Source organism: Sorghum bicolor, chromosome 2 (assembly GCF_000003195.3).
Source record: "Sorghum bicolor cultivar BTx623 chromosome 2, Sorghum_bicolor_NCBIv3, whole genome shotgun sequence".
In the NCBI taxonomy this organism is placed as follows: domain Eukaryota; kingdom Viridiplantae; phylum Streptophyta; class Magnoliopsida; order Poales; family Poaceae; genus Sorghum; species Sorghum bicolor.
In genome coordinates, this window is record NC_012871.2 from 72,868,072 (window position 1) to 72,883,747 (window position 15,676).

At 44.2% G+C, this 15,676-nt stretch overlaps 2 protein-coding genes across 5 annotated transcripts; one reads left to right on the forward strand and one right to left on the reverse strand.

Annotated features, from left to right (window-relative positions):
- Positions 1,047–2,729, reverse strand: LOC8081542 (anthocyanidin 3-O-glucosyltransferase). The gene is made up of 2 exons (XM_002463117.2): positions 2,237–2,729; positions 1,047–2,124 (listed from the first exon to the last, which is right to left on the reverse strand). Exons 1-2 carry the CDS (start codon positions 2,691–2,693, stop codon positions 1,229–1,231), a joined length of 1,353 nt encoding a protein of 450 aa, XP_002463162.1. The 5' UTR covers positions 2,694–2,729; the 3' UTR covers positions 1,047–1,228.
- LOC8060664 (uncharacterized ATP-dependent helicase YprA) lies at positions 6,289–15,108 on the forward strand. 4 transcript variants are annotated; one of them, XM_021454768.1, is made up of 24 exons: positions 6,289–6,634; positions 6,924–7,388; positions 7,599–7,667; positions 7,748–7,870; positions 7,940–8,089; positions 8,177–8,308; positions 8,395–8,474; positions 8,662–8,756; positions 9,319–9,384; positions 9,493–9,548; positions 10,325–10,464; positions 10,815–10,922; positions 11,028–11,103; positions 11,861–11,997; positions 12,076–12,235; positions 12,336–12,515; positions 12,593–12,709; positions 12,923–13,078; positions 13,525–13,695; positions 13,780–13,892; positions 14,107–14,230; positions 14,492–14,587; positions 14,671–14,733; positions 14,817–15,108. In XM_021454768.1, exons 1-24 carry the CDS (start codon positions 6,470–6,472, stop codon positions 14,874–14,876), a joined length of 3,102 nt encoding a protein of 1,033 aa, XP_021310443.1. In that variant the 5' UTR covers positions 6,289–6,469; the 3' UTR covers positions 14,877–15,108. The 4 variants fall into 4 exon arrangements, with proteins under 4 accessions (XP_021310443.1, XP_021310444.1, XP_021310445.1 ...); XM_021454769.1 differs by lacking the exons at positions 9,319–9,384; positions 9,493–9,548 and adding an exon at positions 9,006–9,073; XM_021454770.1 differs by lacking the exon at positions 10,815–10,922.

Here is a 15,676-nt window from a genome sequence, read left to right on the forward strand (position 1 = left end):
GTGGATACTAGTTGTTTAAATCCATTGCAAAATAATGGCCCCGCTATTGTAAAAAAAAAAACAAGATAATTCCATAACTAATTTCAGAATATGAATCATGCATGATTAAAGCAGTACCAGCATGCAATTCTCTAATACTAATTTTTTTTTTGATGCAACGGGGGGGAGAGATTCCCCACCAAATTTCATTTCAAATCAAAGCAGTATTACAGGAAAGCAGATAACAGCACCACGCATCTAGGCTGGTTACATCTCGGACATCTGTGAGGCGATGCCGCCAGATTACAAGATCGCTGCAAACTTTGGAAATAATAGTGCGACTCGTGGGGGTCTCAGCTCGGAAGATTTCTCCATTCCTAGCATCCCAAAGCCGCCAGAGTAAGGTCTGCAAGACGAACGGCCAAAGTCTTGCGTCCACGGCGGTAGGGGTCGTTGCATTCCAGACGTCTACATCTGTTTAAAGCAGTATCAGCACGGCATATGTCATATATACTTCTGTTTGCAGATGTAGATATCGTGGCTGGTGGTGGAGGAGCGATGACCTGTTTGGCTAGCTAAAAAAATGGCTGAAAAGTAGTGATGAAGATAGGGCGAAATAGCCTGTGATGAAGACGATGGTACGAAACACCACCTGATTTGGCGGAAGTCTGATCGTGATGAAGAAAACAATGTTGTGCGTTGATGGAGTTGGCAAAGGCAAGCAAAGCGATGTTGTTTATGACATTGGCAAAAATATGGTGAAGCAGGCTGTGATGAAAAGATGGCGGTTCCGAAAAAGTTTATTTCCCCCTAGCATTGTCTGACTTGAGCAAAAGTTGGTCCTACATGGTTCTTCCAAAAGTTTATCTGACTTCACCGAGCTAGTGAAGGATTGCAAAGAAAGCCCAACATGGCGAGCTAATGCACATTTGGAATAACCTTATCTTCCGCGCACATAATTTAGCGAAGTAGAGAGCTTTTATATATATTTAACAAACATATATCATCCTTAATCTCAACTAGTAAAGTGGTACTAAACCTTCATACAATGATCCACCGACAAAACATGAATAATAACTTTGAGTCTTATTGGAAATAGGTGGAGTTCTCAATGAGGCCAAGCACGTTTATTCCAAACAGTTACAATCGAGCTAGTAGGTTTCCATCTGACGAGAAGCATCACTTCTTATCTACAATGTCCCGTTCGTACAACATCTCCGGTGACAATATATGGCGTCATCTTTGTGAATCACACACGGGCACAAACAACCTCGACAAATTTGTGGAAGTTGTTCATGGATCCGCCGTCGGGTTCGAACGCCTCGACGACCCTGCCTTGCAGATCGCGCGCCCTAGCCCTCATCCGGGCCCCTTCCGCCCCTGTCAGCAGCGACGTCACCACCTCCGCCACGCCACGGCTCGTCATCGGCGTGTCGTCGCCGAACGCTGTGCCGAAGCACCACAGGCGCGCCACAGCACGCGCATTCATCTGCTGGTCCCCGAAGAAGGGGCGGCACGCCATGGGCACGCCGCCGGACATCCCCTCGACGACGGCCCCCCAGCCGGAGTGCGTGACGAACGCGCCCACCGCCGGGTGCCGCAGCACCGCGGCCTGCGGCGTCCACGGCACCAGGAGCCCGGAGCCATTGGCCTTGGCGCGGTCCACGAACCCCGCCGGGAGCAGCGGCCACGCGTCCTCCCGAAGCGACCACAGGTAGGGCGCGCCGCTGGCCTCGAGCCCGGAGGCCAGCTCACGGAGCTCGTCCGGTGGCAGCGCCGCGACCGTGCCGAAGCTGACGTACGCCACGGTGCCCGCGGGGCGGTGAGCGAGCCAGGCAAGGCAGGCGTGGGGGTCGTCGGCTGGCGCGGCGGCGCCCGGGAGGAGGTGGTAGGGGCCGATGGGGAGGGAGTTGGGGAGCGCGTCGGCGAGGGCGGCGGACACGTCCTGCGGGAAGAGGCCCGGGAAGGCGTTGAGCGCGACGGCGGTGGCGGCGCGGGGCAGGCGCTGCGCCATGCGGCAGAAGAGGAGGCTCATGACACGGTGCATGTCGCCGCTGGCGCCGATGCCGCCGAAGGGGAGGTCGCGGACGCGGTAGCTCCCGAGGCCTGGGTGGGAGGTCAGAAGCTCGTCGGCCCTGTTCGCGGCTGCAGGTGTGCAGATGCATGCGGCGCAACAGTATTAGCGTGTCACTCTGCAAATTGCAGCGCATGCAGCTCGACGTCTCGAGCCGAATAATTTCAACGGAATCGATCGTACCGTGCTCGCCGATGTCCTCGCGGATCGCGTCGCCGATGAGGTGCGCCAGGAGCGCGCACGGGCCGCCCGTCCAGACTGCGACCCAGGGCACCCCGGCCTCTGCAGCCATGGACATGAAGGCGTCCCCGACGACGCAGCTCACCCTGGCGCCCCCAGCCGCGGCGCGTGCCATTTCCAATGCGTGTCTGAGGCCACCAGCCTCCGCGGCCTCGACAAACAGCTCCATCCGGCGCCACGGCGGGGTTCCCTGATCGTCGCCTCCTCCAGACGGCACCTCCACAAAGCGCAGGTTCCCCGGGACCGCCGCGACACCAAGCCGCGCCAGGGAGTCGGCGGTGGAGATGAAGGAGAAGGTCGCGGACGGCGCCGCGGTGGCTAGGGCGCGCGCGACCATGAGCAGCTTGGGGGCGTGGGAGCTGAAGGGAAAAGGCACCACGGCGACGTGCGGTGACCCCATCGCTACTCTGCGGACTCTGGGCGGAGAGTTTGTGAGCTAGGCCTTGTTTACTTCCTCCAAAAACCCAAAACTTTTCAAGATTCCCCGTCACATCGAATCTTTAAACGTATGCATGGAGTATTAAATATAGATGAAAATAAAGACTAATTACACAGTTTGGTCGAAATTGACAAGACAAATGTTTTGAGCCTAGTTAGTCCATGATTGGACAATAATTACCATAAACAAACGAAAAAGCTACAGTGTAACGAAATGTTTTGGTTGAGGAACTAAACACGGCCTAGGCGTGTGCTACGTTGTGTTTAATTTACGTGGAATGCTGCCGAAGTGGTTGAATGTGTGTAGGCTGCAGCATCATGGGCAAACTGAATAATAGTAGCGTCGAGACGCAACAGTCCCTGTCTATATCTCTATGTACTCTCTCTCCTAAAAAGAGTGACTTTTGACTTTCAGGCATCGTTTTTTATTATTCAATTTATTTAAAAAATTTCTATAAATTATAAAATAAATAAATAATTATTAAAATATATTTAATAATAAAATAGGTGCAATCCTTATGCCGAATTGTATGACCAACCCCAAAACATTGGACATGCCATAAGATCTAGCGCTTCGAAGCCACTCCAAAATGCATCGGAATCGGTAAAATAATATGGACAATTGCATCGTCGGGAGCAACATAGAATGTGGATTCATCAACTTCAAACCTAGATTTTCTTTGCGCGACCAACGACCATGAGATCGATGACTCGGATCAAGTGGCTGTCTTCGTTGGGGGTGCCAAGAAGCACCCCTCCCTTGGCAAATAATGGCCACAACTTGGCCGTCGCTAATGAAATCGACGCCTGCAACGATGATCTCGTCGCAGCAACGTCATCGAAGTCATTGTAGGAAACACGATTCCGACCAAAAATCATCTAATTTCGTTAGAAGATTTATTTAGACTAAACCCTAAGCGGCTGCAGAAAATGTGGGAAACTAAAGAGATGGTCCCCTCCCCTCTTATCCTGAGTAGATGTGCCAGAGAGGAAGGAGAGGGGCCCTTGGCACAGCGGCGACGATGGGGAGAAATAGGAGTTGCAACGTGACGTGCTGGCAAATGGCAGGACTTTATCGCGTTGGCTTTTTCTATTTTGTTTACAAGACATATTAGTTAGGTGTTGCAACATTTATACACCCTTCGTCCCCGAACATAAGGCACAATTAACCGATAATTTCTCTTAAATATATAATTTGTGGGGTTCGATCATTATGAAATATTTATAAATACAAGTTAATGTAACTACTTTTGTAATACAAAGTTTTGATATAATTAGACTATCCTTTGGTCAAAGATAATAAACTTTAAATTTTAAAACATGCGCGTGCCTTATAATTGGAGATGGATGGAGTACTTCCTCCATACCTAAAAATCCTGCAGACGTGTTTACCCCGCATTAACCGTAAACGCCCGCATTAACATTAGCCACGCCTGCAGTAGACTTGACGCACGCGCCGCCCGTCAGGCCTCCCTTCTGCCCTTCATGCACCATGTAGAAATCGATCGAACCGCGGATAAAAGACTAGCCATGTGAACTATGAAGTTTCCTTGAAAAATAATGCACCCGTAGACTTATTTAATAAGGGCGAAGGAAAAAAATAGCCTCTAATTAATCATTCCTTGGTTACTACAATCATATCCTAAAGGTCAAGAACTTTGGAGATGGAGAAAGCACTGACTAAGATTATAAAGTTTGCAGTTCGGTACCATAACAACGTACTGATCAAAGGTTGTGACAGACACGTGTAAGAAAGAGAGACAGTTAGCACATCCCGTTTAGGTCCTCCGAAAAGCCAGTAGAAGGTCAACGGTCTTCATAGTTAAATATGGGTGCCTAGACTAAAAACAGCACTCCAGCAGGGTCCCTGCTAGAGCCCCCAATTTAGGGATGGGCACCCAAATCTTCTCTGCAGACCCTATTCCTGTTGGCCCAACAGCCTAACCCCCATCCTGTGTGGTATGGCCATTGCCTCCTCACACCGTACATACGCAGCTTCACCCACCTCCCTCCAGCGCCGATCTCTACTACCGCACTCCCTCCCTCCACCTCTGACCTTCACCGTTGGGCCTCGCCTCCATCCCTTCCGGTGAGAGCGGCCCCTCCTCGATGGGCGGGAGCAGCCCCAGCCATGGTCGTCGCGAGTGTCGAGCCTCCCCATCCTGCGGCCACGCGGTAGCGAAATATTTGTGCAATGACAAGTGGGTCCCACATGTCATTGTCTGCCAATTTGGATTTGGAGGCTTTTTATTTAGGTGGCACCGTTAGAGTGAAAGCAAAAATTTTGGACACTCAAAAATAAGAAAAGTATCCAAATAAAAAGTAGAGACCCCTGTTTTGGGGGCCACTGTGGAGTTGCTCTAATGGCCCTCGGACAGTACCTTGCGCCAACCAGAAGTGTCCGAAGCGAAGATGTGCTTGCGGACGCTTGAGGTAGGCTATGGTCCAAGCCGCAAATGGGCGGGCACCGATCGCATGAAATGTGCATTGCATTCTTGCTAGTTGCATCTTATATTTAAACACTTTTAGATATTACTTAAAATGTTTTGGGGGTTTTCAGATTTCTCTAGACTTTTTAGAGCTAAATCTATTTTGTAAGCTCTAGAGAGTTCCACGAGCTTTAAATGTTTTTATTTAGGTTTATTATGTCCCAATCTATCTCTAGGATTATTTTAGAATTTTTGTAGCTTAGATGGTGTCCTTTTATTTTAAAAACCTTAGGTGTTTTTTGGTTTTTTAATTGTAATAGTGATAAAACTATCTTGAAAATCATTTCTGTGTTCTAACCATATCTGCTAGTACAAGCTGTATAGTATCTAAAACAAAGATTTGAAACTAGGGAAAAATAACAACTTTTTAGTTTGACAATCTTAGGTATTTATCTCGCAAAAAAAGATCTTAGGTATTTTCGAGATTTTTATATTTATAAAAAGTGACAAAACTATCTTGGAAATCATTTCTAAGTTCTAATCAGATCTAGTATCTGAACACAGAATTTAAACGGGAAAAAATCCGGTCTACGCACGTGTTCGCAAGCAGGTACGATTTTCACAGTTGAAAGGTAAGATTTTATTTCTGGAGTTCCACATTTTTTTTTTCGAGGGAATTTGGAGTTCCACATATCAAGGCCTTGTTTAGTTCCTGAAAAATTTTGCAAAATTTTTCAGATTCTCCGTCATATCAAATCTTTAGACGTATGCATAGAGTATTAAATATATATGAAAATTAAAACTAATTGCACAGTTTAGTCGGAATTGACGAGACGAATCTTTTGAGCTTCCATAATTGGACAATATTTATAAAATACAAACGAAAGTGCTACTATTCCTATTTTGCAAAATTTTTTGGAACTAAACAAGGCCCAAGAAGGATTTTGTGGCCCACGGCTCACTATCACTAGGAATTCCTATGGATTTTATGGCCCACCGTCCCATGCTTTGAAGCTGGGCTCTGCCAGACAATGAGACAAGAGGACGGTACCGGCCCAGATCAGGCAGCACGCACACAATGAAGCCCGCCTGCCATTTCTGCCCAGTGCCCAACCCACCAGGGCGGCAGGGCCCGAATGCACGGGACGGGACGACGAGAGTGTGAAACGGCCGCGCAACCGCCGCCGCCTCCGCGTCCGCCCCACCGCCTCGCTCGGCACGCGCCAAAACCAGCCACCGGCCACCGCCCGCCGGCTCCCGAGCCGCAGCCCTACGCTCCGGCTCCTCCACCTCCTCACCGCACTTGTTGATGACGGCGGAGCAGGAGGGGAGGGAGGTCCAGGTCCGGGCCCTCGACGGGCGATCCACGGTCGTCAAGCTGCCCCCCGGCGGCTCCGTCCGGGACCTCAAGGCCGCGCTCCGGACCTCCTTCCCGCCCGCTCAAGTCGCCCCCAGCTTCCACCTCTTCCTCAAGGTGCCCATACCTCTAGCTTTCCGGCGTGTGCCAAGATTGTCTCGCTTCATCATGGCATTGATGCGCCTCATTGGGTTAATAACACTGTTAGGCCTTGTTTGGATGTAGTGGGATTCACATCAATCCACATGTGTTGGGGTTGGGGTGGATTGGAGTGGAACTTGAACTAAATTCCACCCCAATCCACTCCAACATCCAAACAAGGCCTTAGCGGTTGCAGCTTCACTATCGACACTTGTTGAATACAGTAGCACCTTACTCATGCTGAATTTTTCCTCGTGTTCTGAAGGGTGCTAAATTGCGTTTAGACTCCGAGATTGGCAGCCTTGCTATCAGCGACGGGGAATTCATTGTTCTCGTACCCTTCACAAGGACGCCACAACAATGTTCTTCAGTTTGCACGGCAAGTCAAGAGCAGGGCCTCAATCCACCAAAACAACCAGAAGTGTCTTCTGCGGCTAATTCAGCTTGGAAAGACATTATGGATGACCTCTCGGCAATGCCAACCAGCCCACAGTCTGATGCTGCTTCCAAAGATTTTTACTCATGTGACCCGTGCTCTGGGAGATTTACAGAGCCTATGACAGTGGGTCAAAGTTCGTCAAGTGGGCCATCAAGGAAAAGGAGGAAAACATGCAAGGAAAATGGAAATGGTTCCTCACAAATGGTGTCCTCTGAAGTGAATGGTACAGCTGAGAAAGACAACATAAGTAAGAAAAGTGGGGTGGCCAAATCTGCTGCTACGTCATGTCATGTATGTATCACCTCTGTTTTTTTATCTACCACTGGCAATTTCATCTTAAATTTAATCACCCGGAGAAGAAAACCAAATGGCAGCTTAGTGTTTCTTGCTCAAGAAGAATGCAATAGGCATATGGCATACCGCATACATATTGGCTTGCCATACATGTTTTTTACCTTAGAAGCTGTATAGCTTTTTTATTATTATGTGGTTGCAATGCAGGATATGCACCCTTTGGAACCTGCTGAAATGGTTGAACATCTGAAACAAGGACTTGGAAAGGAGGAGCAGGTTTTCACTTATATAACTTTCTGGAATTTATACTGCAAACAAAGCAATAGTCTTTTAATCGTTGCAATTTGTATGTGCAGATTGTACATATCCAAGAGATACAGTCTAGAGAGGCATCATTTACAGAACTTCCATGTAATCTTTCAAAAGCTATGAGAGAAGCACTGAAGAGTATTGGAATATCTAGACTGTATAGCCACCAGGTATGCTGGGGTGTGTCATAGTGCATATTTAATTAGGTCATTATCTTATGTTTTTTTATTTCAGTGCAGTCTCAAGCCATAAAGTCCTCTATTTCTGGAAGGCACATTGTCGTTGCAACTTCTACATCAAGTGGAAAGTCTCTATGTTACAATATTCCTGTTCTTGAATCTCTTTCCCAAGACTCTATGGCGTGTGCTCTGTACATATTTCCGACAAAGGTCTGGGAAATAGCCTATTACATTTTAGTAATGGTCAATTGGTCATCAGTAATATTGATAGAAATTTATGCTCCTTTTGTTTTCCAGGCTTTAGCTCAAGATCAGCTGAGGACTTTACTAGAGATGAAGAATGCATCTCATATTGATATTGATGTTAAAATATATGATGGTGATACTCCTAGAGAAGATCGTTTGTGGATCAGGGATAATGCTCGACTGGTAACTATGTCTAGGGCTATAGAATTGTGTTTTTAATTTGATTTCTTTATTTTAGCGCTTGTAATCACATACTGTTTTACTCTCAGTTAATTACCAACCCAGATATGTTACATGTGTCAATCTTGCCATATCATGGTCAATTCCAGAGGATTTTATCAAATCTCAGGTAAAAAGTAATTGGTTCCGTAGTTTTCTCATTGATCTTATTCATTAGTCCTTTTTTGTCAATGATGCGTTCTTTCATCTGGGATCTGCTTTAAGTTTCCGAATCAGTAGGTGTGCATTTTGCTTGTATGTACGCAATTTCTTGTGTTTTCCACAATGGCATATCATTTCTGTTTCAATTTACTCAGGTATATTGTCATCGATGAGGCACATTCATACAAGGGGGCATTTGGCTGCCATACTGCACTTATAATTCAGAGATTGAAGCGTATTTGTTCAAATGGTATGTATAACTTTTTATTTGATAGTTGACTTATTCATCTATATTGTGTACTAGGACTAGGTTTTCTAGTTACATGAATTTATTACTTGACTCCCAGAATCCTAATCAGAGCCCCAAAAATTACAGTAAGTTCCTTACAAGTTGTAACTTCTGATGTGTGACTTTGCAGACCTACAAAAATTTAGGAGCTACTTATGCAGTTACACATATAATATAATCTATAAAGCCCTTGATTTTCTGTATTTGCAGTTTATGGTAGTCATCCTACATTCATATTTTGTACGGCTACCTCAGCAAATCCATGTGAGCATGTCATGGTAGGTCATACCCTCTCTTTAGCATAGTTTTGAGAAGACATGGTAGTACCTAGCAAGAAGAAACCTGCTCTTCTTAATATTTTCTTAGAGTAAAAGGCAGGTGGTGCCCAAAACTTGTCAACCCAGGTCTCCAAACTCTCAAAATGCTTTTGAGGTCCTTGAACTTGTCTTAGGGTGACATTGAAGTCCAAAGCTCTCAAAATGTTACTTTCACGTCCCTGAATCTTTCATATCGTGTCATCCAGGTCCAAAGGGGCTCCAATTCACCCTGCGCCGGTGTGGCAGGCTGCTGTGCATCCCTGGTGGCTTAGGTATTGACCAGTGAGTCGTGTATGATAGGGATGACATGCCAACCTTTGGTGCTCCATCTCCGTGCTCTACCTTCCTCATCCTTTCTCTCTATTTATGCCACCAAGCAGACCTTGCAGCTATAGCAATCCCCACGACCAGAGGCGGAGCAGGCATTTCGATTAAGGTGGGGTGGACAAATATAATGATATATCTAAATATGATAAATATATACCTAAACATATTTCTCAACAATTTTTTAATGTTTTTACATATGTAGTTAGTATTTATAAAGAAAAACCACAAGATTATTATTAAAAATAGCTAATTTGATGTATTGTTATGTTGTAAAATTAGTATTTATAGGTGTATGAAATTTCTTTGTGCTGTGTTGGGGGTGGGGGGTGGGCACGGCCCTGCTAGCCCCCCCCCCCCCCCCCCCCCCCCCCCCCAACACACACACACACACACCTTCATTCTAAACTAACGAAGTCCCTGGTAGTGAAGGCCATAAGAGGAAAGCTGGTGTTCCATGAAGTGTAGTGCTAGAGGTTGACATGTGGGCCCCACTAACACTTGCACTCACTAGTCAAGAACTGAGCCTAGGAGATCTACCGTGGCATGCGATGCGACGTCAAGGTGTGGAGCAGGTCTGGTCCTGTTTGGACCAGGACCTATATGACACTGAGGATGGACAGTTGTGGGGATCTTGAGAGTTTAGGGCCTGGATGACCTCATATGACATGTTTTGAGAACTGAAAATACATTTTGAGAGTTTGAAACTTGAGTGACAGCCAAGGACAAGTTCAGTGTCCACTCATGTATTTTACTCATTTTGCTAAAACATTGCAGTCTCATGTTATAATTTTTCTTAAAAATTATGTTCAGCTGATGTTTCGAGAATATTGCATTTGCGTGGAACCGAATGTATTTTCTCTTCACAATGAAATATGTCTGTCCTAGGAATTGGCCAATTTGGATGAAGTCGAGTTGATTCAGAATGATGGAAGTCCTTGTGGCTCCAAGTACTTTCTCTTGTGGAATCCCCCACTACATATGACAGAAGGAAGGTCAAAAGCTAGTTCAGTACCTAGGCGCTCAAGGTATAGTGATAGTGATGTACTGCTCCTTTTTGTTAGAGTATATTTGGTAATTTTGGATTGTAATTCGATATTGTCACATGTATCCGGGTGGCAACTTGCCTCCAATGTATCCCCACGTTATACCCAATCTACTATGCTTTCATGGCATCATAAGTTCAGGTTTTGTTCCTGAACCCTAAGGCTTCTGCTGCCACGGCCCCCTAGGAGATTGATCTCCACTGTGGGCAGCGCCAAGTACTTTGTTTACTGCTACTTACCACTGAATAGGTGTTTGCACCTATATTAAGAAGTATCTTTTCAATAAATACTGTTTCATGAAAATGCACTAATAGCATTATTTTCTTTGCTAGCTCAATAGTAGAGGTTTCATATCTATTTTCCGAGATGGTTCAACATGGGCTCCGCTGCATTGCATTCTGTAAAAGTAGGAAGCTATGCGAGCTTGTCCTAGCTTACACGTAAGGACACTTTTTTTTTTCTATATACCACTTTTCTGTTTTTGTTGAACTTTTAGGTACATACACTTTTACTACAGATGACCCATAACCCATTTGTTCTTGTAGGCGTGAAATTCTTCAGGAGACTGCAAAGGAATTGGTAGATTCTATCTGTGTATATCGTGCTGGCTACATTGCTGAGGTTAGTATGTCCTATCACTAAAGTGCCATTCTGCTTGTGATTTGTGATGTGCTCTAATGACTTTTAGGCTGACAAAATATGCTCTTATATTCAGTAAAGGAAAGATATTTTCTTGTCCATGATCTCACAATTGGTTTGCTACATGTTGGATTTTTAAAAGCATAGTACGATACATACTTGCGTCACTGCCCACTGCCTAGCACTTCAATTTTTAAAACTTCTAATAGACGGGTCTGTAATTTTCCTGCCTATGGTGCTCATTCATTTTTCTACCCTGTATGTTTAATCTTCCTGCTTATAGTGTTTACTATTTCCTCTACTCTGCTTCCACTTTCATCCATTGAAGAATGAAGATAGCCCCGTTCATATGATTTGGTCTCAACCTAACAAAACCTTCTTCTCAATGCAATGATACTCAGCTCTCTTGTGTATTCAACTAAAAAGAAAGACCAGTCAAAATCATGTATGGAGCATTTAACAAGTTTAGAGGCCTATGTTATTGTGCAATGTAGTGTGGTCTCTAAACGCATTTCTAGGCCTCTAAACTTGTTAAAATGGTGCACCACACTGGTCTCTAAACACATTTCTAGGCCTCTAAACGCATTTCTTCTCATGCTATGTTATTGTGTAATGTAGTATGGTCTCGGAAATATTTTTTTCCCGGACACGCATGAGAGCTGCGTATCACTCCATTAATTGGTAGAAAACAGTCTGATTACATGCCGACTTTGGTCAGTGAGAAATAAATTGTTTGCAGGACAGAAGAAAAATTGAGGCTGATCTTTTTGGGGGGAAACTTCGTGGAGTCGCTGCTACTAATGCTCTTGAACTAGGGATTGATGTTGGGCATATTGATGCAACATTACATCTTGGATTTCCTGGTAGTATTGCCAGGTAGGTGAAGAATGACATGTTCAATGAAGCTCTATGTTTATCTTGTCACCCTGCTAAGATACAGAATTTTAACTGCAGCTTGTGGCAGCAAGCTGGTAGGTCTGGAAGAAGAGCAAAACAGTCACTAGCCATTTATGTTGCCTTTGAGGGTCCTTTAGATCAGTATTTCATGAAGTTCCCACATAAACTATTTGGCAGGCCGATTGAGCATTGCCAAGTTGATTCACATAATCTAAAGGTTTATAGATATGTGTTTATTTTATTAACTAATTGGTAAGTATAAATACGTTGGGAACCTAACCCTTTTCTTTTATCTCAAAATTTGAAATTTATTACAGGTTTTAGGACAGCACCTTGCTTGCGCTGCTTATGAACATCCCTTGTGCCTGCAATACGATGAGTGCTACTTTGGTTCTACTCTCGATCGTGTAATGACAACCCTTAAAGACAAAGGTTATATCATTAATAATCGAGCGGGATCTTTCTGTTCAAGCATGTGGAACTATATTGGACCTGAGGTTTGTTCATTCTTAATTTCTATCCTATAACGTGTCTTATTTTGTTTTAGTAAGAGAAGTATTTTGTCTTTCTGCAGAGAAGCCCTTCACAGGCTGTAAGCATACGGGCAATTGAGCAGGACAAGTATAAAGTGATTGACAAGTTAAATAATAGACTACTTGAGGAAATTGAGGAAAGTAAAGCCTTTTTTCAGGTATATGTTCCTTCACTACACATCATCTCTGTAGGCCTCTTTCAATACTTTTCCACTGCTAGCACAACTGACAGATTAGTTGATGGATTTTTGAATTAGCATAAAAAAATTATGTTTGTTATTATGGACTCATATGTATGTACTGTAGATCTGCTACTTTGTCTTCTGTCGTCAGTAGCTTACTGTATCAAGTATTATTTTCTTCAATTTCAGGTTTATGAAGGTGCTGTTTACATGCATCAGGGTGTCAATTACTTGGTTGAGGAACTTGACTTGGCATCAAGGACAGCCTTCTGTAGGAAAGCTGATTTGAAATATTACACAAAAACACGAGACTACACTGACATCAATGTCCTCGGAGGAGAATTTGTAAGCTCTCAAGACTATTACAACTCTAGCTTCCTTTACATTTTCTTCATTATTGACTCATCCACTGGAGTGGTTTTCAGCACTTCATTTTGTTTACTATTTTTCTACTCCCTCCATCCCAAATTGTAAGTCATTCCAAGAATTTTGGAGAGTCAAATCATCTCAAGTTTGACCAAAATTATAGAAAAAATTACAAAGTTTTGTGGCATCAAATAGATATACTATGAAATTATAAGTAATGAAGAATCTAATTACACTTAGTTGATATCATAAATATTATTATCCTACCATATAAATTTGGTCAAACTTTAGATGCTTTGACTCTCCAAGATTTTTGGAATGACTTACAATTTTGGGATAGAGGAAGTATCTTGTTTAATTGACTCTATCTAGTTCATCAAATATTATGAACTCTTGCACTTTGACTCTTCCAATATATGTTGAAGGCTTATCTTCCTACAAGTACATGTAAAACTGATCGTGTGAAGACAACTGCTCAAGCAAATGACTGTACGGTGACTACTAAATGGTTTGGTTTTTATCGCATATCAAAATCGAGCAATAAAATATCCGACAGCCTGGAGCTTAACCTGCCCCCATATTCCTTTATTTCCCAGGTCCGTGGCTTGGATATATGATTGCTGCATAAATTATGACACATTCTCACATGATTCTTACATTTCTGTATGTTGCCCAACCAGGCTGTTTGGGTGCGAATTCCCCACTCAGTAAAGATCACCGTGGAGGAAAGAAAACTAGAGTTCAGAAGTGGCTCACATGCTGCTTCGCATGCACTCCTGAATGTAGTGCCTCTGTAAGTTCTTCATTGACCCTAGAAAAATTATGTCTAGTAGATAATTTTCTAAAGAAAAATTATTTTCTCAAACCAGAATATGTGTGGTTGGTAATGCAGTAGCGAATATTTCTTTCTGGAGCTACACCAGAGACTTATAGCGCAACTGTTCAGCTTTTTTTTTTCTTTAATTGCCTGTAACTCTGTGTTATTGATTGTGCATAAATTTCCACAGGCATATGATGTGCAGTGCTTCTGACCTAGGAACAGAATGCGCGAATCCTCATGAAACCCGTGGCATCCCGGACAGAATCCTTTTATATGATAGACATCCAGGTGGTATCGGCATAGTATCACAGGTAAATTGTCACTGGTTGAGATTGTATAGCCGTCTATGTTGTACATGTTGTATTTACAGAGATTGTAAATCCGTTAGTGTTGTCACTCCCCCCTGAGAGAGGCTGAATCATTAGAGTGATGGCATACTCATGGATCTACTGCAGCAGTGACGGAACAGGGGGGGGGGGGGGGGCAGATCAACAGTTTTTGCTAGCACCCTTAATTTAACTGATTAAGTGAAAGTCTAAAATATTCCTTTTGTCTATTTGTTCAAAATGTAGGCCCAAATGCTCTTCGGGGAACTCCTACTGGCTGCTTTAGAACTCGTTTCCACGTGCAACTGTACAAGTGCCGTTGGCTGTCCAAACTGTATCCAAGTAAGTCTGAACGCATGCTGTGCAGAACTGTAACTTTGGAGAAAAGACGGGGGTCTTCGATCTGACATGTTGGATTTTTTCAGTCACTGACATGCAGCGAATATAATGAAGTTTTGGACAAGGAGGCATCAATTTTGATTCTAAAGGTAAGTGATTTAAGCTTGTTAAATTTTATGTGTCGCTCACCGTCGATCACTGCAGTAGACGTATAACATTGGCTTTGGTATAGGGAGTAATCGACTATGAGAGATCGTATTTTGAAGCGGAAGACGCTTCTCAGCGAAGCTGACGTCTGAAGCTACGCGCCGGTTTTGACAGTAGGTAGCGAAGAGTGATGTGTTCATTACTGTTTTTTGTCGAAAAAAAAAACTTCAGTGTTGTTTGGTGTTCCTGTTTGTAGATGTAGAATTGTAGGGGTTCAGTCTGTACTCACATTTGTAGCCTCGTCATATCAAAACTTTCGTTTTTATTTAACAAACATTGTCCTACGACAATCGGGTCCATACATCTTTATCCTATCACATCAAATGTTTGAACATATATGTGGAGAATTAAATATAGATTAAAAACTAACATATTGCATAGTTGTATATATTTTGCGAAATGAATCTTTTAAGTCTAATTAATCTATAATTAAATACTATTGGTTATAGTTATAAATATGCTACGATGTTCAAAAGCTTTTTCTATTGGTGAACTAAACAAGACCTACATCAAAAAAAAAAAAAAAGGCACACCGCACACACATGTGAGCTACTGGCGGGCCCGCTCATGTTCGGACGAGCATCGCCGAGCCCAGGTGCATTGCGGCGTGCGGCCTACTAGCCGCCGGCCGTTGACCTCCTCGCCGCCCACACTTCGTGGACACGAAGCGCGCCGCACAATCGCGATTCCTGTCTCGACGTCGTCGACGTTGACCTCTTTTTATCCCGGGGCGGTGGCGCGGCGCCGGTGGCGGACGCTCGGGTCACGTCCCGTCCAGCCTCGTCCCACCTCTCACCATCGGTACTCCTGTTGCCTGTTGCTCCTGCTCCTGCTGTGCATGCACTCCGTCTCTGGTGGCCAGCCGGTCAGCGTCTCCACTCCACT